Genomic DNA, 25,576 nt, shown 5'->3' with positions numbered 1-25,576 from the left:
TTCCTAAAGAAAACAAATCAAAAGTGTTCATTAGAAGATTGATAGAGAAATTAAATAATTCTGAGGTTAACCCAAACTTAGCATAACCTTCCATGGGAACATTTGTGTATGTGTGTGTGGGTTTTAAATTCCACAAATATTACTAAAATGAGCATTTGGCAGAAAGATGTTTTAAAATATTTGTTTTCGGCATGTAAAATCTCGTTTTATTACAGAATTCTTTTGTTAAAGGCACAGCTATGCTGGCTTCCTGCCAGAATGATGAGCTCTTAGCCTAGCTAATTTTAAAAGATACACTAAATGCTAAGTTGTACTTCATCCTTTAATAAAGTACTTAAACTGATGCCATATCGTGTGAAATGTATATGTATCTGCAGATAGAGACAGAATAGGCATAACTAAATGCAGATATGTTTGGGTTTTTGTTTTTTGTTTTTTAAGAAAACAGGGATAGGTATGGGATAGACCTGTGGAATAATTCAGATTTTCTGTTCGCTATGGCAAAGATGATCTGGGTTTATTTGCAGCTGGACACTAGTATTCTGAAATGGGGGTATATAAGGCAACAAGCCTGCCCCCACCACGTCCATTTTGATGAAGAGTGACCCTAGAGAGCAGGGTAGAACTATCTTTGTGGATTTCCGAGGCTGTAAATCTTTCTTTTTTCGGTGCTACAGAATCATTTATTCAACAAAAGTTTCCACGTGCACAGCTGTTGTTTTCTCAACAGACCTGTCACCCATGCAGGTCTACACCTATCGGAAGCTGTTGTCCTTCTCGCTCAACCCTCCCTGCAGTGTGTGCTCTTCCACGGATACCACCTCAGAAAAGCAGTTTGCACACGGCCCAGTCCTCATACATGCTTTTGTGCATTTGGAGAACAAGAAGACTGAGGCAGCAAGTTCGGGATTGTAGGGGCCAAGGCTATACATAAATCATTATACAAGTGTAAAGCCTCCACTTTCTCCCTTGATGCACATGGTCATTTCAAGCTGCTGGCTTTGCAGTTAGAAGCTGCCGGTGCTTCTGTTACAACAGAGGGTTGCAATCTGTCGTTTATGCGGAGCTCTCAAATCCAAAAGCACCCCGAAATGAAATTTTGGGCACTTGTATCACTAGTTTCTTTGGAGCATTATAGAATACTCCTATGTGAATGCTGTGTCATTCGTGATAGAGAATACCTTGACTAGGATTGCAAAATCATTTCCGTTGTATCATAATCCCCTTGTGACCAGCTTACTCACAGCTCTGTGAAAAAACCTCCTTCTGTTCCATTAGAAAAGTCTTATTTGTTTACTTCCAATGATTCGCTTTTGATGGTTAAAAATCTGAGGAAAGCCCACCTCATTTAAAATGATGGCCGAAATATGTGAATACAGTTCTGAAGTCAGTGAATGCATGTTCTCAAGTGACTCAATTTTATAGGGTTAGATTTTTTAATTAGGTGGGTAATCTACACCTAATTAAAAATTGACCCCCAGCTCTTCCAAGATACCTACAGTTGCATTTTTGGGTACTATACCAATGCTGCCAAGATTTCAAACCAAGCTTTTTTTGACAGTATGATTTTGTTCATTATCAACAAGATGTTTCATCTACCCTTTGCATATCTGTGGACTGCCCTTGAGATTTTTTGACAATGGCTTTATTTTAGGCTTATTGAGTAAACATTTTTCAGTTTCTTTTTATGAGGCTTTCTGACCTTTCCCATTCCTGAGCTCAAGAAAAAAAAAATTTTCCCTTTACTTACCCCCCCCCTCCTTCTGAAGCCGCGAGCGCTGCTGCTCCCCCCGGCCAGCGGCCGTGACCCTCTCAAGAAAAATTTTACTCTGTCACTAGAATTCTTTTTTTTTTTAATCATTTTATTAGGGCCTCATACAACTCTTATCACAATCCATAAGTATATCAATTGTGTAAAGCACATTTGTACATTCATTGCCCTCATCATTCTCAAAACATTTGCTCTCCACTTAAGCCCCTGGCATCAGCTCCTCATTTTTTTTCCTCCTTCCCCACTCCATGCTCCTTCATGAGCCCTTGATACTTTATAAATTATTATTTTGTCATATCTTCCCTGTCTGACATCTCCCTTCACCCACTTTTCTGTTGTCCATCCCCCACTGTCACTAGAATTCTTGTGAAAGATTTTGGGACACAGTAGTTAAGAAAAATGTTTGGGTCTAATAGTGTATTAAAGTAATAAGCTTAATCAAAAGAGAGAAATGTACATATCTATTTTTCATTAAAGTATTCATTAGTCGATCCATCATTTTTCCCGCCTTTGGCTGTCCTGAGAGTAACTGTCACGGAAATGACTGTCCCGTGTGACTTCTACAAGTCATAGTAATTGCATTTATGTTACACAGCTGCATATATTGTGCTTGTATAACTGTTAGCCTGTATTTCACTCTCCACTCTCTGGAGGCTTTCGAATCAATACAACAAATTATTTCCCTTTTTTCTTTTAGTAGATGTGCAAGAATTATAACTCAAAGTACATATCACATTTTGTAAGGCAACGCAAATAATTTTCTATATAAGGAAAAAATTCCCTCAGTTTCCAAGTACCCAGATGTATAGGGTTACTGTCAAACATCAAAATATGTCTGTATTTTAATTCAAATTTTCACTCGTAAATTAACTAACATGATAACCACTTGATACATTCCATTTGTAAATTCTAAATTTGGATTGCATTCCTTAATGTTGTACCTAGATTTGCAGTCATATAATCTTTTCCCCACCCCTACCCCCAACAGTTCTACTGGTATATAATTCACATCATACAATTCAATGGTTCAGTCACATCAAGAAGACTTGTGCAATCATCACTACTATCAATTTTAGGATATTTTCTTTATTCTTGTACTCATTGTCGTTAGCTCCCAATTTCCCCACCACCTCCTCCAAAGGAGCCATTAATCCAGTTACAGATTTACCTATCTTGGATTTCATAGACCCCAAAACACTGAAAAAAATAAAAACTAACAAGAATAACAAAGTAAACAGATAAACACTTCAATTTGAAAAGAAGCAGAAAATATTTAAACTAGGACAAATTTAAATGGATCATAAGGGGGAGATCAAATGATAGGGTGCTAAATTTTAATGTAACTGCATCTGCAGCAATCTACACCAATGCCTTCTGCATATTAGCATGGCTATTCACACACCAGTCCATGATCAGAGAGGATTCACCGGGGACTTAAACCCTTTATAGTTGTTTTTTTAAAGTGAAATAGCTTTCGAACGGTTCAAAAAAGGAGATCAAATGAGAGAGTTGCTCCACCCTGCCCTGTGTCTTCCTGAATCAACTTTACAATGCTCTCTCTCCGCTAACAAGGCCGTGACATCTCTCAACTCTGACCGGAGGGGACTGACCATGGCTTAATCCATGTGCCTATGTTCCCAGTAGCTTTTCTTCTTTGTAAAAAATTTCAATGAATAAATAGGATGTAAGTCTGTACGTTTCACTTTATTTCAACAAAAGTCTAAATAACCTTTTACTTAGGGATAACTGCCGAATTTTTCTAGGAGACAAGCTGAAAGTCTTAAGAAAGAAAACCACTTCTATTCTCATAACTCCATTTTGTACTTTCTGTATTCCCAAACTGCGATAATTCTAGCCAAATTTTAACCTGAGGCTTAAATGATGTGGAAAAGAGAAAAGAGATATGATTCTGAAATAACCAAAGGATTTAAAGAAGTATGACACATAATTACTGTAGACCAGCTTTCTAGCATACAACGAAAGCTTTGAACCTTCTCAAACGTGAATCTACATACGAAACTTTTTAAAATCATTTTATTGGGGGCTCGTATAACTCCTATCACAATCCATATACATCCATTGTGTCAAGTATATTGTTGCCATTGTCATTCTCAAAACATTTGCTTTCTATTTGAGTCCTTGGCATCAACTCTTCATTTTTCCCCTCCCTCCCTCCCTGCCACCCCCTCCATCATAAACGCTTGATAATGTATAAATTACCATTATTTTGTCATATCTTACACTGTCAACATCTCCCTTCACCCATTTTTCTGCTGTCTGTCCCCCAGGGAGGAGGTTATATGTAGATCCCTGTAATTGGTTCCCCATTTCTACCATACCTTCCCACCACCCTCTGGGTATTGCCATTCTCACCACTGGTCCGACATAGAAGGACCATCTGTTCTTGATTCCCTGTGTTTCCAATTCCTGTCTGTACCAGTGTACATCCTCTGATCTAGCCAGATTTGTAAGGTAGAATTGGGATCATGGTAGTGGGAAGGAGGAAACATTTAAGAACTAGAGGAAAATTGTATGTTTTAATGGTGCTACACTGAACTCTGACTGGCTCATCTCTCTGTGACCCTTCTGTAAGGGAATGTCCAATTGCCTACAGATGGGCTTTGGGTCCCCAATCTGCACTCCCTCTCATTCACACTATTATGATTTTTTGTTCTTTGATGCCTGATATCTGATCCCTTCCGACACCTCGTGATCACACAGACTGGTGTGCTTCTTCCATGTGGGCTTTGTTGCTTTTGAGCTAGATGGCCACTTGTTTACCTGCAAGCCTTTAAGACCCCAGATCCTATATCTTTTTATAGCCAGGCACCATCAGCTTTCTTCACTATGTTTGCTCATGCACACATTTGTCTTAAGCGATGGTATCAAGAAAGTAAGCCTTGTGGAATGCCAATTTAACAAAACAGTGTTCTTGCTTTGAGGGAGTACTTGAGTACTCAATGTCCATCTGCTACCTTAATACTAATGTCTATCTGCTACCTTAATACTAAACCTATAAGTATAGGCACATAGAACTATTTCCCATCATCCTATATAAATATATTTGCATATGTACATGCCTGGATTTAGATTGTGTAAATGCCCTTTCCCTCCTAGTTCTTTCCTCTATTATATATTTCAGTATGTTCTTCAACCCCTCTAGGAATCAATAGATGTTAAGAACAGATGTATTTTTATGACCAGTAAACATAAACTGGTGAAATGCCACTTAATGCCTAGTTCATGTACAGAATTTAAATGCACTATTAACTGGTTTTAGTTTAAATTAATTTCATGGTTTCATAAAGAAATAAACAACAAAAGCATTAACAGAGAAAACAGCATCTTACAGACTAAAAATAGAGAAGGTATGTTTCTATGGGGTATTTTCAGAGTATCCTCTTTTATGATAATGGTTTTGCTTTCATTTGTTTTATATATAGATATAGATATATAGATATACCTACATCCTAAAGGAGGAATGGAGCTGCTGCTTTCTTTCAGGAAAGAATGCTTCTGATAGTGAAAACCCTTTCTGTTGCTTGGCTGGTGCATAGTTACACTTCTTTGCCAGGACCTCTTTAACTGTTAACTCTCACTCGTGGCGCCCTGCCCTCCACCATCCTCACCCGTTTAGTCCATCGTTGTAACTACTGTACCCATCCATCTCACCACGGAGCTCCCGTGCCCCCAGTGGCCCTTTGTGTCCATAAGCACATTTTCCTCTAGTAAGTGGCCCCTTCTGCAACTCAACAATGTTCTCTGCGATCCATATGGTTTTCTTTGACTGAATTTTGGAAGTAGGTTAGGAGACTTTCTTCTTAAGTTGTCTTATTCTAGAACTTCTCCTAGAATTTCTCCACCATGGGAGACCTTCTGGCATTTAACTTTTTGCTGACCAGTCAGGGGTATGCTTCTGTTTTCATGCCCAAACATCCCTGACTGGTCCCTAGTTAGGTTGGTTTGTGCGGTTCTTTAGCCTGAAAGCATTACAAGGCATTCTAGATTTTATTCCTAGTTATCTTCATAGAGGCTAAGATTCTAAGTACACATGTGAGATAAGCTGAAGCACTTCAAGACCTCGCTCTTATTTTACCCATCCCACTTTGCTTGTTTTCTCTCAATGCATTTTTTCCTGAACTGTTCAATCCATATCCCCAAAGACATGACATAGCAATACTTCTACCCATATATTTTTAAAATACTTTTATTGAGGGCTCTTACATCTCTTATCACAGTCCTACATTCCTCCAGTGCGTCAAGCACATTTGCACATATGCCACCACCATCATTTTCAAAGCATTCTCTTCCCACTTGAACCCCTGATATCAGCTCCCCATTTCTTCCCCTCCCTCACGAACCCCAGACAAGTTACAGATTATTTTTTCCATATCTGAAACATTGTCCACCGTTGCCCCTCACCCACTTTTCCATTATTTGTCCCCCAGGAGGGGATTCTAGGCTGATATTTGTGATTGATTCCCCCTTTCTCCCCCCCCCCCCCTCCTAATTCTCCTGGCATCTCTACTCTCCTTGTTGGTCCTGAGGGGTTTATCTATCTTGGATTCCTCGTGTTGCAGCCTCTTATCTGTAGCGGTGTGCAGGCTCTGGTCTAATCCGACTTGCAAGTTAGAATTGAGGTCATGATAGTGAGGTGAAGGAAGCACCAAAGAACTAGAGAAAAGTTATGTGTTTCATCAGTGCTACACTGCACCCTGACTGGCTCATCTCCTCCCTGTGACCACTCTGTGAGGGGATGTCCAATTGTCTACAGATAGCCATTGGGTCTCTACCCCATGCCCCCCCTCATTCACATTGAGTATGATTTTATTCTGGGTCTTAGATACCTGATACCTGATCCCATCGACACCTCATGTTCACACAGACTGGTGTGCTTCTTCCATGTGTGCTTGCTTTGTTGCTTCTGAGCTAGATTGCTGCTTGTTTAACTTCAACCCTTTAAAACCCCAGTGCTTTATCTTTTGATAGCCGGGCACCATCAGCTTTCTTCATCACATTTGCTTTTGCACCCATTTTGTCTTCAGCAATCGTGTCAGGAAGGTGAGCATCACAGAGTGCCAGATTGTTAGAACAAAGTATTCTTGTGTTAAGGGAGTACTTTAATCAAGGCCCAGTGTCCATCTGCAGCCTTCATTCTTAACATATAGATATGAGTACATGTACACACACACATATGTGCATGCCTGTATTTAGGCCTCTGTGAATGATCTTTGCCTCCTGGCTCTTTCTTCTATTTTCTTTTTGCTTCCCTCCTGTCCCACCATCATGTTCGGCCTTCATCCAGGTTTAGTAATTCCTCGCTGCTACATTGCCCTTGCTCGAGCCCCACCAGGCATCCCACGACCTTCCTTCCATTGATTTTAGTTCACGTGTTGTTTCCTTGACCCTGGGTTGGTCCCCCACCCCATTTCCTTTCTCCCACCTCCCTTCTCCTGTAGAGCCCCGGGAACCATCTTATCTAGATAGGTATGCAGATACATTAATAAGTGCAAAAACCAGGCAAAGCCAAATAAAATAACAGTCAAAACCAACAAAACACTAACAACAGCAGCAAAAAACAAACACAAAATAACAATAACCCAAAAAAGCTACTACAAAAATGGAAAAGCCCATAAATAGTTCAAGGTCTGTTTGTTGGCCTTTACGAGTTTTTCAGTCGAGTTTGATGGGGTGCCACAATCTGTCTCCCAAATCTATTTTTGGTATTCCCGGGGTTTCGTTAGTCTGCTCCCCGATGTTCTGCTTCATGCCCTCAGTGCCTCAGCCCAGTTTGATGGGGCCGGACCATGCATTATTCATGCACTGTGTCTCCCGAAGTGTCCTGGTTCAGTGAGGGACACCATGTCCTGTGGTGGGGCTGGCCCTACAGTCCTCCCCATACGTTGTCTCCTCAGAGCAGGAACATCATCCATGGGGCTTGGTAGGCCAGGCGGGCCGGGTTGTCCTCTCCTCCCTCTCCATCCCTTTGCGTTTCTCCCGTGTGCTCTAATCCGATGCGCCCCTCTCCCCAAGCTGTAGCCCCAGAGCTGTCCTCTGAAGTGCTTTCTTCTGAGGAGGACTGGGGGTAAGCGGGGAAGAGAGGAGGGGTTGTCCAAATAGTTGGGATTGGGGCTGGCCCTGCGGACCTCTCTATTGGCTCCCAGATACGTACCGGTATCTTGTCGTCATCCTGGCGCATCGTCTACCCATATTTCAGTATGTCACAGGTTTCAAAAAGGATGCTTCCTGGCAGTGAAGTACTTTTGATTGAATTTTATGTAGACATTTTGTCTGATTGTCTGAATGGCTTGAGAATATATAGTAGTCAGCTGAAAGATGATACTTTATCAGAAGATAATAGTGAATCTGACGTTGTTCTTAAGTGCTGTAGAGTCAGTTCCAACCCACAGAGACCTTATGTACAACAGAACGAAACACTGCCCATTGATGCAGCCGCTGGGTCAGTCCACCTTGTCAAAGACCTTCCTCTTCTGCATGGCCCGTCCACTTGACCAAACATGACGTCCTTCTCCAGGGACTGATATCTCCTGACAATATGTCCAAAGTATGTAAGACAAGGTCTTAACCATCCTTGCCTTTAAGGAGCACTTCTTCTAAGACATACTTCTACCAAGACAGTTTTGTTTGTCCTTTTATCAATCCATGGTCCTTCCAATATTTTTCTCTGCACCACAATCCAGACACACTAGGTAAAAAAGAAATACATAGTATCAGACGGTAAAAATGATTCTGAAAAAGAATGAAAAGAAAATTGAATTTTACCAACCTTGGAGGATTTTATAAATATTCCAGGTATACGTAATCAATATCTTGTTGATAATAGTTGCTTTGATCAAATTATATATAATCCTAAAATGATGGGTTTTAGTGAGGATGTTTTGTGAAAGTGAGACTAGCTACATTTGCAACTTTATTCAGATAAAGGCAAAAAGTTGCAAGACTAATATAATCAATTGTAGAAAAATAGCCAACCGCAGAGGATAGTTTTGACTTGAAATAGCTGGTCAGCAAAGTTAAAATACCCTCCAGCATCATAGTAACACATAAGCCTCCACAGTACAGCACACTGCCTGGTGGACAGTGGGGCTGTGGAGATGCCCTTTGACTAGCTGCAAACTGTCTGGTTTGGTTTTTTTTAGCATAGCCATTCGTGTCATGCCTTAATCTGATTTTAGGGATGCCAAGCAAGTCTGCTAATCGGATCCCCTCCGGCAGCAGCTTTGAGGATGGAGACAGAATTGGTAGAGGCTTGTTACAGACGCAGAAGGCTGTAACTGCCGATGCACCATTCTACGAGTGCAGAAATGGGTCCAGCTTCCCAAGTTTGACAAGATCTAAAAAAAGCTACCCAGGGCATCTGAAGCTGGAGAGTTTCCAAAGAGGCAGCTTTATGTGGGCTAAGATGTAGGAGCTGGCAGATAAGGAAGAAAGAACAGGGTTTATTGATACAGGGTTCAACATACCTGCACATGTTTACAAAACAGCTCCAGGGAGGGTCATGCTTCTGAGGGCCTTGGAGCAGTTTGGGCAGTTGAACCTTGCTTAACCTCCTCTTCCAAGGAGATCCCTCCTCACCTCTTCTCCAGGCCCAGCATCGTGGTCGCTCATCTGTTAGTGGTCTTTTCCCAAGGGCTGTGCCTCTTGCCAAGACTCTCACCTTCCTCACAGCAATAACAATTACATCCTCCAGTTAATTATGACTTGTGTTGTTTGTTTGTTGGGGGTCGGTGTTTACGCCATAGCAGGCAATTATCTTAGTTGAAACTGCCACAATAGAGTCAGGATGTGTGTGTTCAGGGAAACATGAGAACATTAAAAAAAAAAATTTTTTTTTCTGTGCAGAGGATGTTTTTGTGGATTCCCGTGGAGGGGTTATGGGTAAAAGAACATGCTAGTGTGGGGGGTGTGAGGACCAGAAATAAGGCTGGAGGGAGGGCCTTTGCCGACTTCTGGTTTAGTGAGGATGTGAGATGGGGGCTTCCAAAATATTGTGTGAAAAATCTAAGAGAATGAGAGTTTTTCTATGAAAATGAAATTAGAGGGTTTTTTTCTCTGAACTTTCTGTGGCCTCTTTAGATATTTAGCATACATGACGGTATACACTGACAACTGCAATCAGCATGTGGATCAACAACAAAACCGTGGCACAGTGATCCGAAAGCAATCAGGCTTGCAGAGGGCTGAAGCTGCCTGAGGAAAGGCTTCCAGTGGGGACACGGACACCGACTCTTCTCCTTTAGGCAGCACTTGGCACGCCTTGCTCCAGAGAAGCGGCACTTTGTTTTCCTCACTGCTACCTTCTTGAGTGCCCAGCATCTTGTGGATAAAGAAAGGTGCTCTTCAGCAAATTAATGAAAAAGATGACCACCCCCAGTGTGTTTGTCCTCTTCTCCTTCCCTTTTTCTACCATAGCATTCCTGTTCTCCCGGCCCCATGCCAGGTGGCACGTTCTTTTCAAACCTGCAAATACTCCTTGCGAATCCTAAGATCCAGTTAAGTTAGGAGCATGCAAAATTCCCACAGGTGCAGAGCACCTTAATAAACAATACACAGGGACACTTGCAATGCAAGATCTTTTCAGATCCCAAACTGTATGGAATAATCAATTTCCATATATTTTTAAAAACCAAACTATTAAGGTTTCTCCAGGTAAATTATAATGAAAGGTTACGTGTTGATATGCCTCTACTTCGGTTACATTTTTAAAGGAATGGAAAATAACTAATTCATCACAATTCATCAAGTTTCCCCCCTGCCTGATGTCCTTAGGTTGGTTGGATCTTCATAGCCATTTTCCTGTCTTTTTGGCTTAATTCGGTGGGTGCTACTCTACTTTGTGTGCTTAGCTGAACCCCAATGGGCTCATTATTAGAAAGCTCATTTGGCTGGTAATCCAAGGGAATTCCGCCCCAACGCAAGTTACGGTGTTTTGTTTTTTAAATTTTGTTTCTAATGTAATACGTTACATGTGAAAAATCTTATTCCTGGCCGCAGCACTTAGACGTTTTTGGTGGCTGGGGTGGCGTTTTGAAGGACTTGAAGCAAGCGCTGTTGGCTTCCCCTCCGCCTCCAGGCCCCAGCCCCGGCTTCCCCCCAGAGCTGCTGCTCTGACCGTTTGGGGCACCACTGTTTGTGGCCGTGACAGTGTGACTTCCAGCTGCCTCGGGGCGGCCAGGAGCCTGCTGGGCTCCCCGCAGCCCCCATCTTTCATGCCCGACCATTCAGCGTCTCAATGGGGCCGGGAGAAAGGGCCTGCCCGGTCGGCAGCGCACATAATCTCCCAGGTAGCCTCCTCCGTGGAGCACCTCCGTGCCCGCAATTGGCAAGCAGCAGGACTCCGCTCTCCACCGGGCTCCTAATCCGGCCGCCGCACTGGCCAAGGGGGTGGCGGCGGGTGAAAGGGAGAAGAAAAGGCCGGGGCGGGGCGGGCGCTGAACACAATGTCCGCCCGGGCCCTCCAGCGGCTGCGCGCACAATCAGCGCCAGCTGCAGCCCAATTAAGCTCAACAGGTCACAGGTGTTCCAGACAGAAGATGCTTTCAACAAAACCACTTTCTTGAAAATACCTAAGACTTTTTAAAGCACTGGAGCCCGTTTCTTTTGGTGGATTCTTTAAAGCTATTTAGTACACTTGAAATACAAAGAAGCTGAAAAGCACATTTAGGCCTGGCTGGAAAGCGGGCTTTCTCCTTCATGCCAAACAGCAGGAGAAGCAGCCAGGAGCCAGGAGAGCGCGCATGCCCGCCCCTGCCGCAGTCGTGTGAAGCGGCATGATGCATGATTGCCTGGTCTCCAAATAGTCTATTCTGGCCCGGACAAGGATAGAGTCCACTCACACGGCCAGGAAACCCATGGGTGGCTCCCTCTTTGTCCTTCCGAATTCGTTCTAGCCTTCCTGTGATTTCACCCTGCCTCGGGAGGCTTAAACTAAGTATGTGGGGTCAGCTATCAAAGACACTTGCCCTGGTCATGTCAGGTCCGTCCCCCCCCCCCCCCGCCCCCCGCAGAAAGCTGCTCTCCCGACACATCTGGGAGATGGGAGCCAAGCAGGAGGTGGCTCTGGCTGCTGACCTTCCCGCCTTCCTGTGGGCGTATAAACAGCCCTGGAGAGGCAAAGGCCCAGTTAGATTCCATCGACCTATTGGAAGTAAGCAGGAGCCTTAGTGGTGCTTTGGGTTAAGCGCTGGGCTGCTAACCTGAAGGTCCAGAGTTCAAACTGCCCGGAAGGAACACTATAGAATTACGGTGGGTTGGAGTTGACTTCGTGGCAGTGGGTTTTTGTGTTTGATTTGAGTTTTCCTTTTTGTGCTGGAAGTGCGCCATTGTCAGTTCTTTCCTATGGAAGCTTACTTGGCGGATCGCCTTCTTCTTTCCCGCTTTACATGTTACTTGCAGGTGTGTTTTTTCTGTTGCCATTACTGTGATCTCTCTGCTGCATATAGGCAGGGAATTCAGACACCTGCCGGCTCTATCTGGAAATGGTAGTGACTGTCTGACATTTTCCATGGCATCTGCAGTCTTGCAGGGCACCCGGAGAGAAGGGAGGCCGCTGTGAAACAGCCACGAACAAGGAGGGGTGCAGAGTAGGAGGGCACCCACCCACTGTGAAGCCTGGCCCTTCGGCTGACCTTCCTGTTGATTAGTGTTTGGTGAACATTTGACCACCATTCTTTAATCACATCATTTGTAGAAATTATTACAGCCTTTTTAGAAAGCATGTTGGTTTTAATTTTTGTAACATGCCTAGTTCTCTTTTACTAAGCTGAGCCACCTGTTTAAACTCTTCCTGTCTCTTGGATGGGAGGAAAGAACCGTAGCGATGTAGAAGAGGGTTCATTTTTTCCACAGTGAAGTAAGACATTGTTCTGATTCTTTATGGCATTCAGAATGCCGCACAATGCCTCTTTTACCCTTTTGCATTTAAAAGTGAGTAATTATATTTCCCAAAGGTTCAATGGTCAAGAGCCTTCTCCTCTGGGGAGTTGCTTCCCCGCACTCCTCACAAGTGGAGTTGTCTCACATAATCCAGTTTTTGCTATATTGTTGTTGTGCCAAAGGAACTGCTTTTACAGAGAGCAAGTATAGCTTAGCATGAAAATTCACATTCATGTGTCTCTCTGCTTTTCTCCCTGAGTTCCCTTACCCGCCCCCCTCAAATTTGAAAACAATGACCATCTTCAGTGACTTTGTTTTGAGGATTCCTACGTATTTTCAGAAATAGTTTCCTGTTTCCTGTTAACCCATAGCATTCCTCGTTTTTGTTCAGTGGTATTTGTCAGATATCTGCTGGTCAAATCCGTTGTTACTGCCAAAGGAATCAGAAGGGATTTTTTGACTTATGTCGAGCACCCAGTAAAAGGGTGACATGGTCACCAGAACGCCAGCATTCCTTGGTCTGGTTCTGAGAGAGAGATGTCGGGCCCATTCTGCCTATCTGTCACCTCTGTGTCTCATACTCCCCAAACTTACAGTGCTTCTAGCCTGCAGCTGGCTACCTATGTCTGCTGAAAGCTGGGCGATCTGGTTCTTTCTCCAAATTGAATAAGAGCGCACAATACAGAGCCTCAGCTTCACAGAGCCAGCCAAAATATTTTTGCTTTTACAACCTAATAGGGAAAGCAACCTTGTTGGTAGTTAGCTAATAATTCATTTAAATGATCTTAGTTTGAAGCCTATGAGGGAATAGGACAAGATGGTGAAAGGATTAGGGAAAAGCTTCAGAAATCCTTTTTGCCAAAGACATTAAGGAGCTCAAGTGGCCAAGAGTTTTCTTTCTAAACGGGTTAGTTTAACATTCCAGACAGTCTGTGATTCAAATTCATCTATTCATCTACACAACTCAGTGAGGTTCTTCTGTGGCCTCATGGGAAAAATTCAACAGAATTGCTTATCACTGAAACAGTCCCAGCTCCATCTGGCTTTGAACGTGACGCTACCAGAGTGATGAGCATGTGCGTGTTACGGTTGCAGCTGTCCACGTACACACGGGCCCACTGATTGTTGTCATCGTGGCCCTGTGACTTCTGAAAACTGTTTCAGTGGAACTTGTTCAGAGGATTATTCCCGGTTGTGGTTATTGTTCCCGGTTCCCTGTTTGGGCCTCGACTGGCTAATGGGATCCACTTTTTGGTGCCTTTGTTCTCACCTGGCTGCCTCCGCCCATTTGACTCCTTCCAATCTGGGTGCCTTTTCTGTCTGTCTGTCTAAATTCTTTCCTTCCATGAAGCCAGTAGCAGGTGTTCCCTTCCCACCACATCCAGATCACATCCCTTATGCCTCTCTGAGAGTTCTTCTCATTCACGCTCACCCCCAGCTGGCTTGTGCATACCAGAGAACCGATAATGGCCTGCCCAGCTCCGGGGCTGCCCCCCCCACCCCCCCGTTAGTGGGGACCGTGCGCGATGAAACAGGCAGGGCCGTGTTGGATCCTTGACCCGCACCAGTTGCCAGCCCATCAGTCCTGACTCCGAGCAGCTGCGTCTCTGAGAGTCAAACCATAGGGTCAGAGACTGCTTGTTTGCTTTCTTAAGATTGCTCTGCTCTGAAGGGAGCAGTACAAGGCTCCGTGTAGGGCCATATGTACTCTCCTGAGGCGGAGTGGGGGAAGCGCTCCCCCTACTGCCATTGGCCTCTACCGGTTTCTTCAGACTTTTCACCCTTGCAGACATGTCTTCAAATCATTATTCGGATGACATAAAGGCTGGTCAAATGGGGGTAGGGCTGTCCCTCCTTAGTCCCTTCACCTCCTCGTGGAAGTCCTGAGGCCCCAGTGGTTCTCCTGTGTAACCCTTGGATATCCACTTTGCCATGCTGGGCAGATAATTCACTGGCTTTCTTTGGGATTATTAACGATCACGTTCTCATTTTCAAAATAACTTTTTTGGGGGTACCAGAATTGAAATGATTTCACTAAACAAAGCCTAGACGTTTGGGTTTTGCCTTCAACAACAAGGTAACTCCCCTAATTTCTGAAGAGCATTCACATGCCTGACCACTAATAGTTAACTCCAGTGCTCATTAAGGAAACACAGAATTAAAATAGTTACATTGTCGTGATTTGACAAAGCCATCCAAATCTATGCAGTGTTTTTTTGAAAGCTCCCTAAACATGCTGCTAAATCCCTTAAAAAGCTACTAAACTGCTTTGGCAGCCATTATCCCCGCATAGCAGAGGAGCTCTTGCCAGTGAGTGAACAGACAGAGAAAATATGCTGACTGGCTGGACAAATGTGTCTCAGCTGGCCCTTTCATTGACTGATATAAGGGCGCAGTCAATATCAATCACTGTTTCCCCTGGTGCCCTGAAATCACAATATCTCTTTTCATCCGGCAAGCTCTTTTCACCACAGTAATGTGTCTTTAGAATGACGCTGGCATCAGCCTGCTTCCGCTGTCTGAAGTCCAGGGAGCTTAGAAACACGCTTCAGGATTTGGGCCTTCAACCTTCCTCCCCTTCCGTTTTCCTGCTGTCTACTCTCTCCCCCAGCCACTCCCTCTGCCAGCCACTCCGCCCCCACGCCTCCCCACATTCTTTTCCATTCTTCCAGCGTTCCTCACTGAGTAAACAGGATTCACTTCTCAATTCTGATGCAGTTCTCCAAAATAAACGTACACAACCCTATCTGATCGTCCTGAGACTTAAGAACTGATTGAAGAGATGCACATAAAGAAATGCTTTTCCACGTTGCTGATACATCAAAGTTTGAAAGGCATGTGGAAAGTCTATGCTCGGACAAGGTGTGCCCATGAGCGGGGCTCACTCCTATCAGAATGTCTCCTTCCTCTGCCCTCCCTTATCACCGGTGCCTACCTCCCCACCGCACGCACACACTCGTCCTTTGTTACTGTGTGTGGAAAGGCCGTGCCTGCAGACCTGTCCCCTCCTGAGATTATAGACTCCTCAAACCCAAATGGCCCCGTCTTCTATATTTATTATTATTATTATTATTATTATTCCTGGTTCTGGGTGCTCTCATTCATTGGTTATTTTTGAAGTGCATGAATGAATAAACGAAGAAGAAGATGTTCTTTCTATGTTTGCTTTTCATCTTTTTGAAAATCTTTGATGGAGTAACTCTTGCAGAAAACGATTCAGCAGGGTGCATAAAGTTGTAGAAGTTAGCACAGATGAGTATTTGGAATCTTAAGTTTCTCTCAAAGTATTGATGAGCCTAACCCCTCGCTCCCACCCCTCTTTTTGTTCCAGATTATAGCTGTCTGTAAAGAGGCAGCCCTTCTGGCTCTGGAAGAAAACATTCAAGCGGAGTACGTTTTGAAAAGGCATTTCGCTCAAGCCTTGAGAACTGTGACGCCCAGAATTCCCGAATCGGTGAGACGCTTCTATGAAGATTACCAAGAGAAGAGCGGTCTGCACACACTATGAAGTGTTGCCATGCTGCATTCACTAGGCTAAAAATACCTCCCTTCTAGGAAAAGATCCGGGTGGTTTTCTTTTTGTTTGCTTGGGTTTTGTTTTGTTATTTTAATTTTGTCATCAGAGTGTCAAAATCCATCTCCTAACAGATAAAATGTCTGAAGCATCTTCTTGTCGTTCGTGTAGACATTTTAAGCCATACGGTAGCATGAGCATATCTCTGCGCTGGAGATTAAAGCCATCATATCTAGAATTGTGGGCTGGGTTTTTACAAAACGGACCTGTAGCTTTTGCCTCTTTGGACTGGTTTGTTCGTCTCGTGAAATGCTTTCCTTTACTCCAGCATCCACTTCAGCGCCTTCCCGAACGTCAAACCTGTGGACAGGGAATGTAGATAAAAATCGCTTGAGAGTGGATGGCCAGCCAGTGATTACGGCCAAACGTAACAGCCAGGCGTAGGTGGCTGTGTTTCTCAGTATGTGTGTGTGGGTGCACATTGTAAGTAGCACCTACACTTTGCTTCACATTTGTAGTCTGGACTAGTGGCAAAGGAAGGAATTAAGAGTGATTTCATATAATATTCTGTGAGAGCTTGAAAAATTAGAAGTATAAACCCAACCTGTGTCTTGAGGGTTTGGTTGTGCTGTTTTGGGGGGCGTTCCCCCCCCACACACACACACACATGAAATACTGTGTGTTCCTGTTTTAACTTGTACACATCTTCAGGTTGCCAGTAAACGTTTTCAGTTCAAAGATAAACCAAATTGTACTCTTAATCATTTGTCTTCGGTTACATTCTAATTGTGAGTATTTATGTTCTTAGTTATTTATCGTTAGGATTTCTTGACACTTTAATGCCCTTCAAAACACTGTTTAGAAGCTGGCAGTGGAAAGAATATGCACTTAAACCCAGTCACTGTAGGTCAGGGGGCCTCAAACTTTTTAAACAGGGGGCCAGTTCACTGTCCCTCAGACCTGTTGGAAGGCCAGGCTATAGTTTAAAAAAAAACTATGAACAAATTCCTATGTACACTGCACACATCTTATTTTGCTGTAAAAAACAAAATAGGGCAAAACTACTCGGCGGCCTGGATAAATATCCTCAGCGGGCCACAGTTTGAGGACCCATGCTTTACATCTTTGAAAAATCCCAGAAAGACAAGTCAGGTGAGAAATAATAATGGGCCTAGGTAGGTTTAGTGGTGGCAGATATTCTAAAGGCATGTCTCAAATAGCTCATCCTTTGATTGTCTGATATAGATTAGCAAGATTTTGATTTCTAGGCAATGTTTGTTGACTGTTACAGAAAGTCATTCGGGAGACCAAGACTACTACAACTTAGAGATAGTAGGCACTCGTCACTGAGTGGGAAACAAAGTAACGCAGTTCATCAAAGAGCCGCACATCAGGTGCTGAAAAGTAGCCACCTGGGCAAGTGTCTTCTCCAAGGGAATAGAACAGACGAGCGAGCATTTCCAACACGGGAGAAAACTTCTGAACGCTTCCGATTTCCATAATAAAGCTAGAAAATTCTAATAGAATAACTTTCCTGCTCTTCCTTTTCCCTTTGGTTATCTATAGAGAAAATTATGGAGAGAAGGACCTTAACTTATACCATATACATGCACAGTTGAAGGCACAAGAAAATAAGAGGACTCATCGCCAAAGGCCAAACCAAGACCCGGTGTAAAACAACCACCGCCGCAACTACTAGGTGCTCAGTCAAATAGACGCTGCAGCTCACTGTCAGGTTCCAACTCAGCCGCCCTAAGGCACAGGGTAGGACCGCCCCCATGGGTTTCCGAGACCATAATTCTTAGTTTTTCTTTCTTTTATTGGTATTTGATCTATATGTCACACAATTCGATAGTTGAATCATTATCAAAATTGTACACCTTATTACCACAATTTGAGAAATTTTTCTTTTTCCCCCTATGATTCAATTGCCTTTATAATGAGTTGTGTAATCACCTTGAGTTCTAGTGCTCCCTCCGCCTCCTGCCTTCATTGTTGACTCCCAAGCCCCCTTCCCCCCTACCTCCCCGCTAGACCCTTACATCAGTTATTATCTCTATGCATCCACTCCTGTGCGGCACAAACTAGGAAACCCAACAGAAACAGTAAAGAATAAAAATTAAAAGCATAAAACAATAGTAATATAAAGATAAAATACAAACAATGAGAAAGAAAAGACCACCATCAATATTTAAAAAGCCAAGGAAGGAATTTTTGTCTTGGAACAAGCGAGATCCTTGCACCTAGAACAAATTCCGGTTCCGTCTACAGCAGTGGTTCTAATGCATTTATTTCCAAAATGGCCTCATTGCTCTTTGACACATTAAGGTCGTGGTTCTCAGCCTTCCTAATGCTGCGCCCCTTTAATACAGTTCCTCAGGTGTGGTAACCCCCAACCACAAAATTATTTTGTTGCTACTTCATAACTAATTTTGCTACTGTTATGAATTGGACAATCCCTGTGAAAGGGTTGTTTGACCCTCAAAGGAGTCTCGATGCACAGGTTGAGAGCCCCTGGTCTACGATGGGGTCAACTGGCCAAGTATCAAGTTTGATCCAGCCTCATCAGGAGAACAGTGATCCTGTGTTAGACAGTAAGGCTGTTCCAGACTTTGCCTGTGGCTAGAGGGGATCTGCCAGAGGCTAATCTGACTAGATACCTGCAGATGGGTTTGGGGCGCCCACTGCCCTCCATAGCCTTCCACAAATTGGGTGTTCACAATTGTAGCTCTGATACTTTCCCGTCGTCATATTTGAATTTTATTATTGTCATCTTTGGATTACACATGCTGGTGTGCTTCTTCCATGTGGACTTGGTTGACTCCTTCCTCACTTGGCTGTTTATTTGAATGCAAGCCATTAAGACCCCCCTAGACCAGCAGCTCTCAACCTGAGGGTCGCAATACCTTTGGGGGTCAAACGACCCTTTCACAGGGGTTGCCTGATTCCTAACAGTAGCCAAATTATAGTTCTGAAGTAGCAATGAAAATAATTTTATGGTTGGGGGTCACCACAGATGAGAAACTGTATTAAAGGGTCGAGGCATTAGGAAGGTTGAGAACCACTGCCCTAGACATTTCCAGTTGATCACTGGACACTTTTCTGCTTTCTTCACCACACTTTGCTGTAGCACCCTTATCTTCAGTGATCATTACATGCAGGTGAGCATCAAGCAGGGCCATGTTATCAGAACTAACTGTTCTTGGACTGGGGCTAGAGTTCAGGGAGTCCCAGAACCCATCTGCTTGTCCCTGAGATATGCGTGACTTGGGTAGACTCTGCAGTCATATTCTAGCTAAATCAAAACCCCTTAAGATCAGCTAACCCAACGGCAGCAACAAACCAACTAGCAGACATAAAAACAAGGAAACTAACAGCAGGGAAGTAAAACCTTGTCAATCATCCATCCTTTGGATATAATTTGTGATTTATCCAGTGACCCATCCCTCTGGACTCTGGGTGTGAGGCGCCTGCAAACACAGTTCCACTGTGGGCCGCCTCCCAGGAGTTGTTGCTCCATGCAGGTCCAACTCCCTGGCCATGGCCAGCTGTTTCCCTAGAGATGGTGCCAGGGAGAAACTTCTGGGTCAGCTCTTCCAGGTTCAAATCCCTACCCACCATGTCAAAACCTGCCAGGTTCCTGTCAGGGGAGCATTGAGGTACCAAATACATGGTGATTATGGATCCCTTTCCACTGGACACCCACGAGACCGGTGGTCCCGCCCCCCCCCCCCAAAGGTCCAATGACTGCCACTTCCACAAGGCCACTCAGTTTGCTCTCCCATCCGAGTGCCCCAGTCCTCTATCCCAGAATGCAGGCACCTTCGAGTCTGGGCTCAGTTCTTTCTGCTGGGCCTTCATGTGAAGGCCTGGGGTCACCCCTGGGTTATGCCCTGCTGCCCTCAAGGTCAGTGTCCACGGTCGTCATGGTGTTCAGGGCATGGCAGTGTTCCACTGAGGGTTGGGTAGAAATGTATTCGTAGTCTACCAGGACCATAGAGTCTGATCCATTGCCTCCCTAGGCTCCCTACAATTCTCGTTTACCATCCCTTCCCAATGTGCAACTAATGCTCCCCCAATCACCCATCATACTCCCAAAAAACTGTCAGTGTCTCCTCCAAGATGTAGAGGATCCTCCCCCATGGTCTTGGCCTGATTTTCTATCAAGGTTCTCTTTCCATTTGTGTGGGGGTGGGAGCAATGTTAAGTTTCTCATTCCATTCAAGGGTGGGGGGCACTTTTGTGACCCTGCCTCCTCTCCATGTTGTATAGCCTCAAGTGGATGGTCTCCTCCATACCCTGCCCCCTGCCTCTTCAAGGCGTGACCCCAGAGAATGTGAGAGACCATAATTCTTTATAGAAGAAAAAAGCCTCATCTTTCTCCTGTGGAGCAGCTGGTGGTTTCAAACTACTGACCTTGTGATTGGCAGTCCAGCATGTAACCACTATGCCACCAGCGCGCTCAGAGACTAGAACAGTGAGCTTTAATAGCTACTGAAGATCTCAGGAGGGGGATTGGGTTTGAAGGTGGAGGATAGCAATCCCAACCATCAAGGGTTTTAGTTGGTCATGGTCACTCAATGGGTACCAGGTGAACCTTTGACGGTGTCTTGCCCAGATCCTCAAAGCCTAGCACCATTGGTGTAAAAGGACACAAGCACACAGTCTTCCCCTGGTTGAGGAAATGACACGGAACATGTAGATTTTTTTTAATGGCCTCAGAGACTTTTGACTATGAGCTTTCATACCGGCCCTGAATTCAAACTTTCTTTGTGAGCTAGAACCTCAGCAGCTAGAAATACAGTGAAAACATGAATCCATGCTAGAAATATCCTTGGGGAGGCTGGCAGTGCACTAGTGAGAGGGGCATGTCCTCAAGCCCAGCCACAGTGGAGTCCAATAGTCAAAGCCCTGTTTACTAGGAGGTCAGCATCCCAAAGGCAGTGGGACAGTGCTGTTAAGAACATAAATTGGTGCAACCACTTCAGAAAGCAACAAGCATACTTAGTCATAGGAAGACCCTGTAACCCAGCAACCCTACTCCTGGGTAGACTAGACAGGAGTCACCAGTGTACACCAGGGTTCCAGCTCAGTAACTCCGTCCTAAGTTATGACATCATGTTGGAGACCTCCTTTTACTTTCTTCAACTTTTATTATTATTACCTTTTTGTCGGCACAATTCTGTCTGGAAATGCCTTGACACTAAGTGTTGACTTAGCCTCTATGAGAATAGCCCCAGTAAATTATGCCTTACATTACGTGTAATACATATCGCAGCAAGATGTACCCAGAAAAGATGGGTGGGGACTACCTGTCTATCTGAGACAGTAACTCTCACATGTGTACAATAAAATAGGAACAGCAAGTAGAGCTTCACAGAAGACAGATGGATCCCAAAAACAACTGAGGGGGAAAATGTTAAAGTTAAAGACATGCAAGACAATAGGCTGCTTAAGGGGACACGAGCCATCTGAGACTGCATGAGTGAAAACGAGACACTACTGAATCATTTTCTCAAAGAAAAGGTTGGGTGTTTCCGTTGTATCAGTAACATCTCGTACTTAAACTAGGTGATAGAGGTGGGTGTTCAATATAGCCTCTATTGTGTGTCTAAATTTTTCAAGGTGGGTCTTAGACCGTCCTGTTGGGGGACAATCACTGACGTATCTGGCTGTGTTCATTGTCCCTGTCACCCTCACAGCCATGCCACTGGGCCCAGAGTAACTTCCATTGCAAGTCCCAAGGCCCATAGTCCCACGAGACGGGCTTGGGAGTGCTGGATACAGTGCAATAAGAGGTCAGGATCTGAAGACTCAGGAAGCAGATACATTGGTTGGTGAAAGTTAGGTTTGAGGATAATGTGCGTCACATTGTGGGAGAAGTTAAATCTGGGAGTAATACACCTTTTATTGCCACTATGGACATACCAGAAGTTGAAAATTATGAATTTTCAAGTGTTTTAGAGCATTACACCTCTAGTTTAAAATATTTTAATAGTATCTCGTAATATCAATTATTACCGTTGAAAAAGTGTCTCCCTCACTGCCATCCTGTTGATTTCAGCACATAGTGACCCTATAGGATAGGATGGGCTCTAACCCTTTGCAGGAGGGAAAAGCCTCATCAATGTATGGTTCTGAATGACCAACCTTGCGGTTAGCAGCCCAAACAGGGACCCACGACGTGACACTACTGGCGTGTAACTTGTATCTTGTCCTTTTATTTGGCGTGTGTGCCTTTTTACAAATCCAAACTTAATCTATTCTGACTCACAGCAACCCTTGATAGGGTTTCCGATGCTATAAAGATCTTCCTAGGGACAGCCTCAACTTCCTCCCACCAAGGAGCTGGTGAGTTTGAACCAATGACCTTGCAGTTAGCGGCCCAGTGCTTACTGCCAATAGGGCTTCTTTGTACAAAAATTTTAAAAAGGAAGACATCAGGTGTCACCAATCCTGAGTTAATCTCAATGAAGGTTTCATTTCTAATTCTAAAATTCCATTTAGAACCGTGTACGATCCTGTTCCTGGTTGATCGCACAGTATCATTTGTGGAAAATTTTAATACGATAGGGAAAGACATATCCGGCTTCCTTTCTTACTCAGTTTATTTCTGGGCATCTGTATGGTCAGAACTTTGTCTTTTCTTAGGTTCTCAAACTTAATTTACCTAGCCCCACCTTTTCAGAAAGCACTTATTCAGCACCTCCTTGGCAATGAAAAGTCTTTGTCCTGTAACCCATAATCCAGGTTAAAGTGTAGATCTCAGCTTTTGCAGCCCCCGGGTTGGCTGAGCACCCGCAAGGGCGGGTAGGGTAGGCGTACTGCCCACTTTGGGAAACACTGTTTAGACAGAATTTTTTGAAGTTGCAGGGGGATATTCCTAGTGGCATATCTTTTCAGTACTCCACAAGACTTTATGTTTTAAAAGAATGTGTACTTCTTTCTTCTAACAATGAAACAGTAGTTTCACATATATACCACTTTATATGCAAGAAAATAATATTAAGTATTATAAGCTTAATACTAACTGACTGAAAGTTATTTTGCTTGAAAAAAATTAGTTCTGTGTTATAGCTAATGCACAAAACTGATTTTTATATAGTACATAGGTTTTCCATTTTGAAAAATAATTATCACGTTTATAGAAAACAAAAAAAATAATGATCACGTTTATAGAAAACAAAAAAAAAGTTTTTAATTTCTCTTCACCAGGTGGAGGCTTCAGAGGCGTTGCTGTAAAGACGGAATGAAAGTATTTCCCTGACCTGTTGTTACTTCCAGGCTTGCATGCTCAATTAGTAAAGTCTAGTTTTCTTCTGTCATATTTCCTACAATCTTTCCTTTAAAGATGAGCATGCACTGAAGCATCCTTTGAAGTTGTGTATGGATTAAATCAACACTAGTTTTCAAGTGTGACCCACACAACCCAAACCAAACCCACTGCCATCAGATTGATTCTGACGCCTACTAACCCTGCAGGTCAGAGTAGAACTATTCCGTAGGGTTTCCTAGGCTGTAAATCTTTAAAGGGGCAAGCTGCCTCATCTTTCTTCCTCGGAGTGGCTGGTGGATTGGAACTGCTGACTGTGTAGTTAGCCCAGCTCATAAACCCCCATGTCACCAGGGTTCCTCGTCATCTGCATGAGAAACTTAATATTCCAGATCCGCTAGCCCCCTGCAGTGACAGGCATGGAAAGGCTTTTAATCGAATGCCTGTGACAAACAGAAAGAAGGAAGCCATGGAGCCGAGAATTACAGGCCGGTAGTTCAGACCCATCAGCTGCTCCTCCAAAAATGCCATCTCTCAGAGACTGTGCAGAGAGGCTCACTGCTCTACCCGGTCGATCCAAATGAGCTCAGTGACAGTGGGTTTTGTTTTGTTATGTTTTAGAAAGGCTTGTTGATTCGATGGGATCCCTGGGGCTGTAGTGGTTTCGAGTTGGCTATGATCTGCATGGTTGGCAGTTCAAAACCACCAACTCTGCAGGAAAAAGAGTGAGCTTTCTACTCCTGTAAATAGTTAGTTTTGGAAACCCACAGAGGTGTCACTATGAGGCAACATTGACCCGGTAGCAGTGAGAGGGGCAACAATGATGCAATGGGTAAGTGCTCATCTACTAACCTGAGATCAACAGTTCAAACCCACCAGCCACTCCTAGCAGGAAAAGACCTCATGATCTTCTGCCATATACGATCACTCAACATTGGAGGGGACATGTAATCACATAAGAATAACAGCTTGTTTGGGGAGTTGACTTGCAAGGAACAAATTTCACTGTAGCTAACTTTAGCTGAAGAAAATGTCAGGATTTTAAATTACTTGAAAACAATAATTTGAAAATGTTTAGACTCCTTTCAAGACTTATAGATTAGCACACTTGGAAAGAGGGTTGGGTCAGTGTTGGACCCACACACATCAAGGGAAGAAAAACAGAAAAGTAGAGTTCATGTTTGCTTCACTTAGGGAACCAACACAACCCCAAAGTACAACATCACACAATCTCCCTTCAATTCAAAATACACTCTGAGAGCATCTATAGAAGGTGATGACATATTTATGTGGTTGTAGGAGACTATTAATGCTAAGACTCATTATTAATTTATAAGCCACTCTTTGAAGGAAAAAATACTGCTACCCATGTTTATTTTAATATCAATACTGTGGCAGTTACATAATTTCCTATCAACTTGAGTGAAAGAGTAGCCTGAAAATCAGGTAGCAGCGTGATGACCTCATTTAGAGGTTGCACGAGGATAAATAGCTCCCTGGAGGCCAGACCCAGTCTCTGTCTTTCCTTTCTTGCTGTTGAGACCCAACTGGAGACCCATCCCAGCACTGAGATACTGCCACTGCCACTGGGTGTCCGGAGCCATGAGGCCCGGCCATTACTTGGAATTTATTAGCCTGAGCTCTGGGTAATCTTCTACCCCAGCCTACGTGACAGAGCACTGCAGCTGTAAAGCTTGAGCAAATAAGGGGTGATGCTCTTTAGATAAGCACCCGTGTCCTGCATCCCCTTGATTGGGCAAAAGATCGTCCTCCCCTATGCTTGATTTGAATGTACATGCCACTCCTCTGCGTACCTAATTGAAGACTGTAAGCCCTTACTGATTCACGGGCAGGGCACACTCCCATGAACTCCCTGATTGGTCTGTTGCCAAGGTAGCCTAATCTGCATGTGCGGCAGAGGCTTCCCCCCTTTGTTGGCCGTTAAAAGCTGTGACTCTTTGTTCATTAAATCAGGACTTGATCAGGATACTGTCTTGTCCTCATTCTCTGTGCCTCTTGTACACCCCCCCTCCAGGATCCACGTTGAATGTCCCGCGGGACGGGACAACTGGATCCACAAGACCTTCTATCTACCGTACCGTGACCTTCCTGCATTCGGCAT

At 44.0% G+C, this 25,576-nt stretch overlaps 1 protein-coding gene across 2 annotated transcripts in view; it reads left to right on the top strand.

Moving 5' to 3' along the window:
* The window catches only part of AFG2A (AAA ATPase AFG2A), a 325,370-nt gene extending 301,862 nt beyond the window's left edge, over positions 1 to 23,508 (top strand). For both annotated transcript variants that reach the window (XM_075543842.1, XM_075543841.1), the window contains exon 16: positions 15,999 to 23,508. In XM_075543842.1, the coding sequence (XP_075399957.1) occupies positions 15,999 to 16,175 (177 nt within the window). In that variant the 3' untranslated portion in view covers positions 16,176 to 23,508. The remainder of the gene's footprint in view (positions 1 to 15,998) is intronic.
* Positions 23,509 to 25,576: the final 2,068 nt, after the last annotated feature.

This window comes from Tenrec ecaudatus, chromosome 3 (genome assembly GCF_050624435.1).
Source record: "Tenrec ecaudatus isolate mTenEca1 chromosome 3, mTenEca1.hap1, whole genome shotgun sequence".
In the NCBI taxonomy this organism is placed as follows: domain Eukaryota; kingdom Metazoa; phylum Chordata; class Mammalia; order Afrosoricida; family Tenrecidae; genus Tenrec; species Tenrec ecaudatus.
Note: the sequence above shows the minus strand (reverse complement) of the source record. Positions and strands in the feature narration are given on the sequence as shown.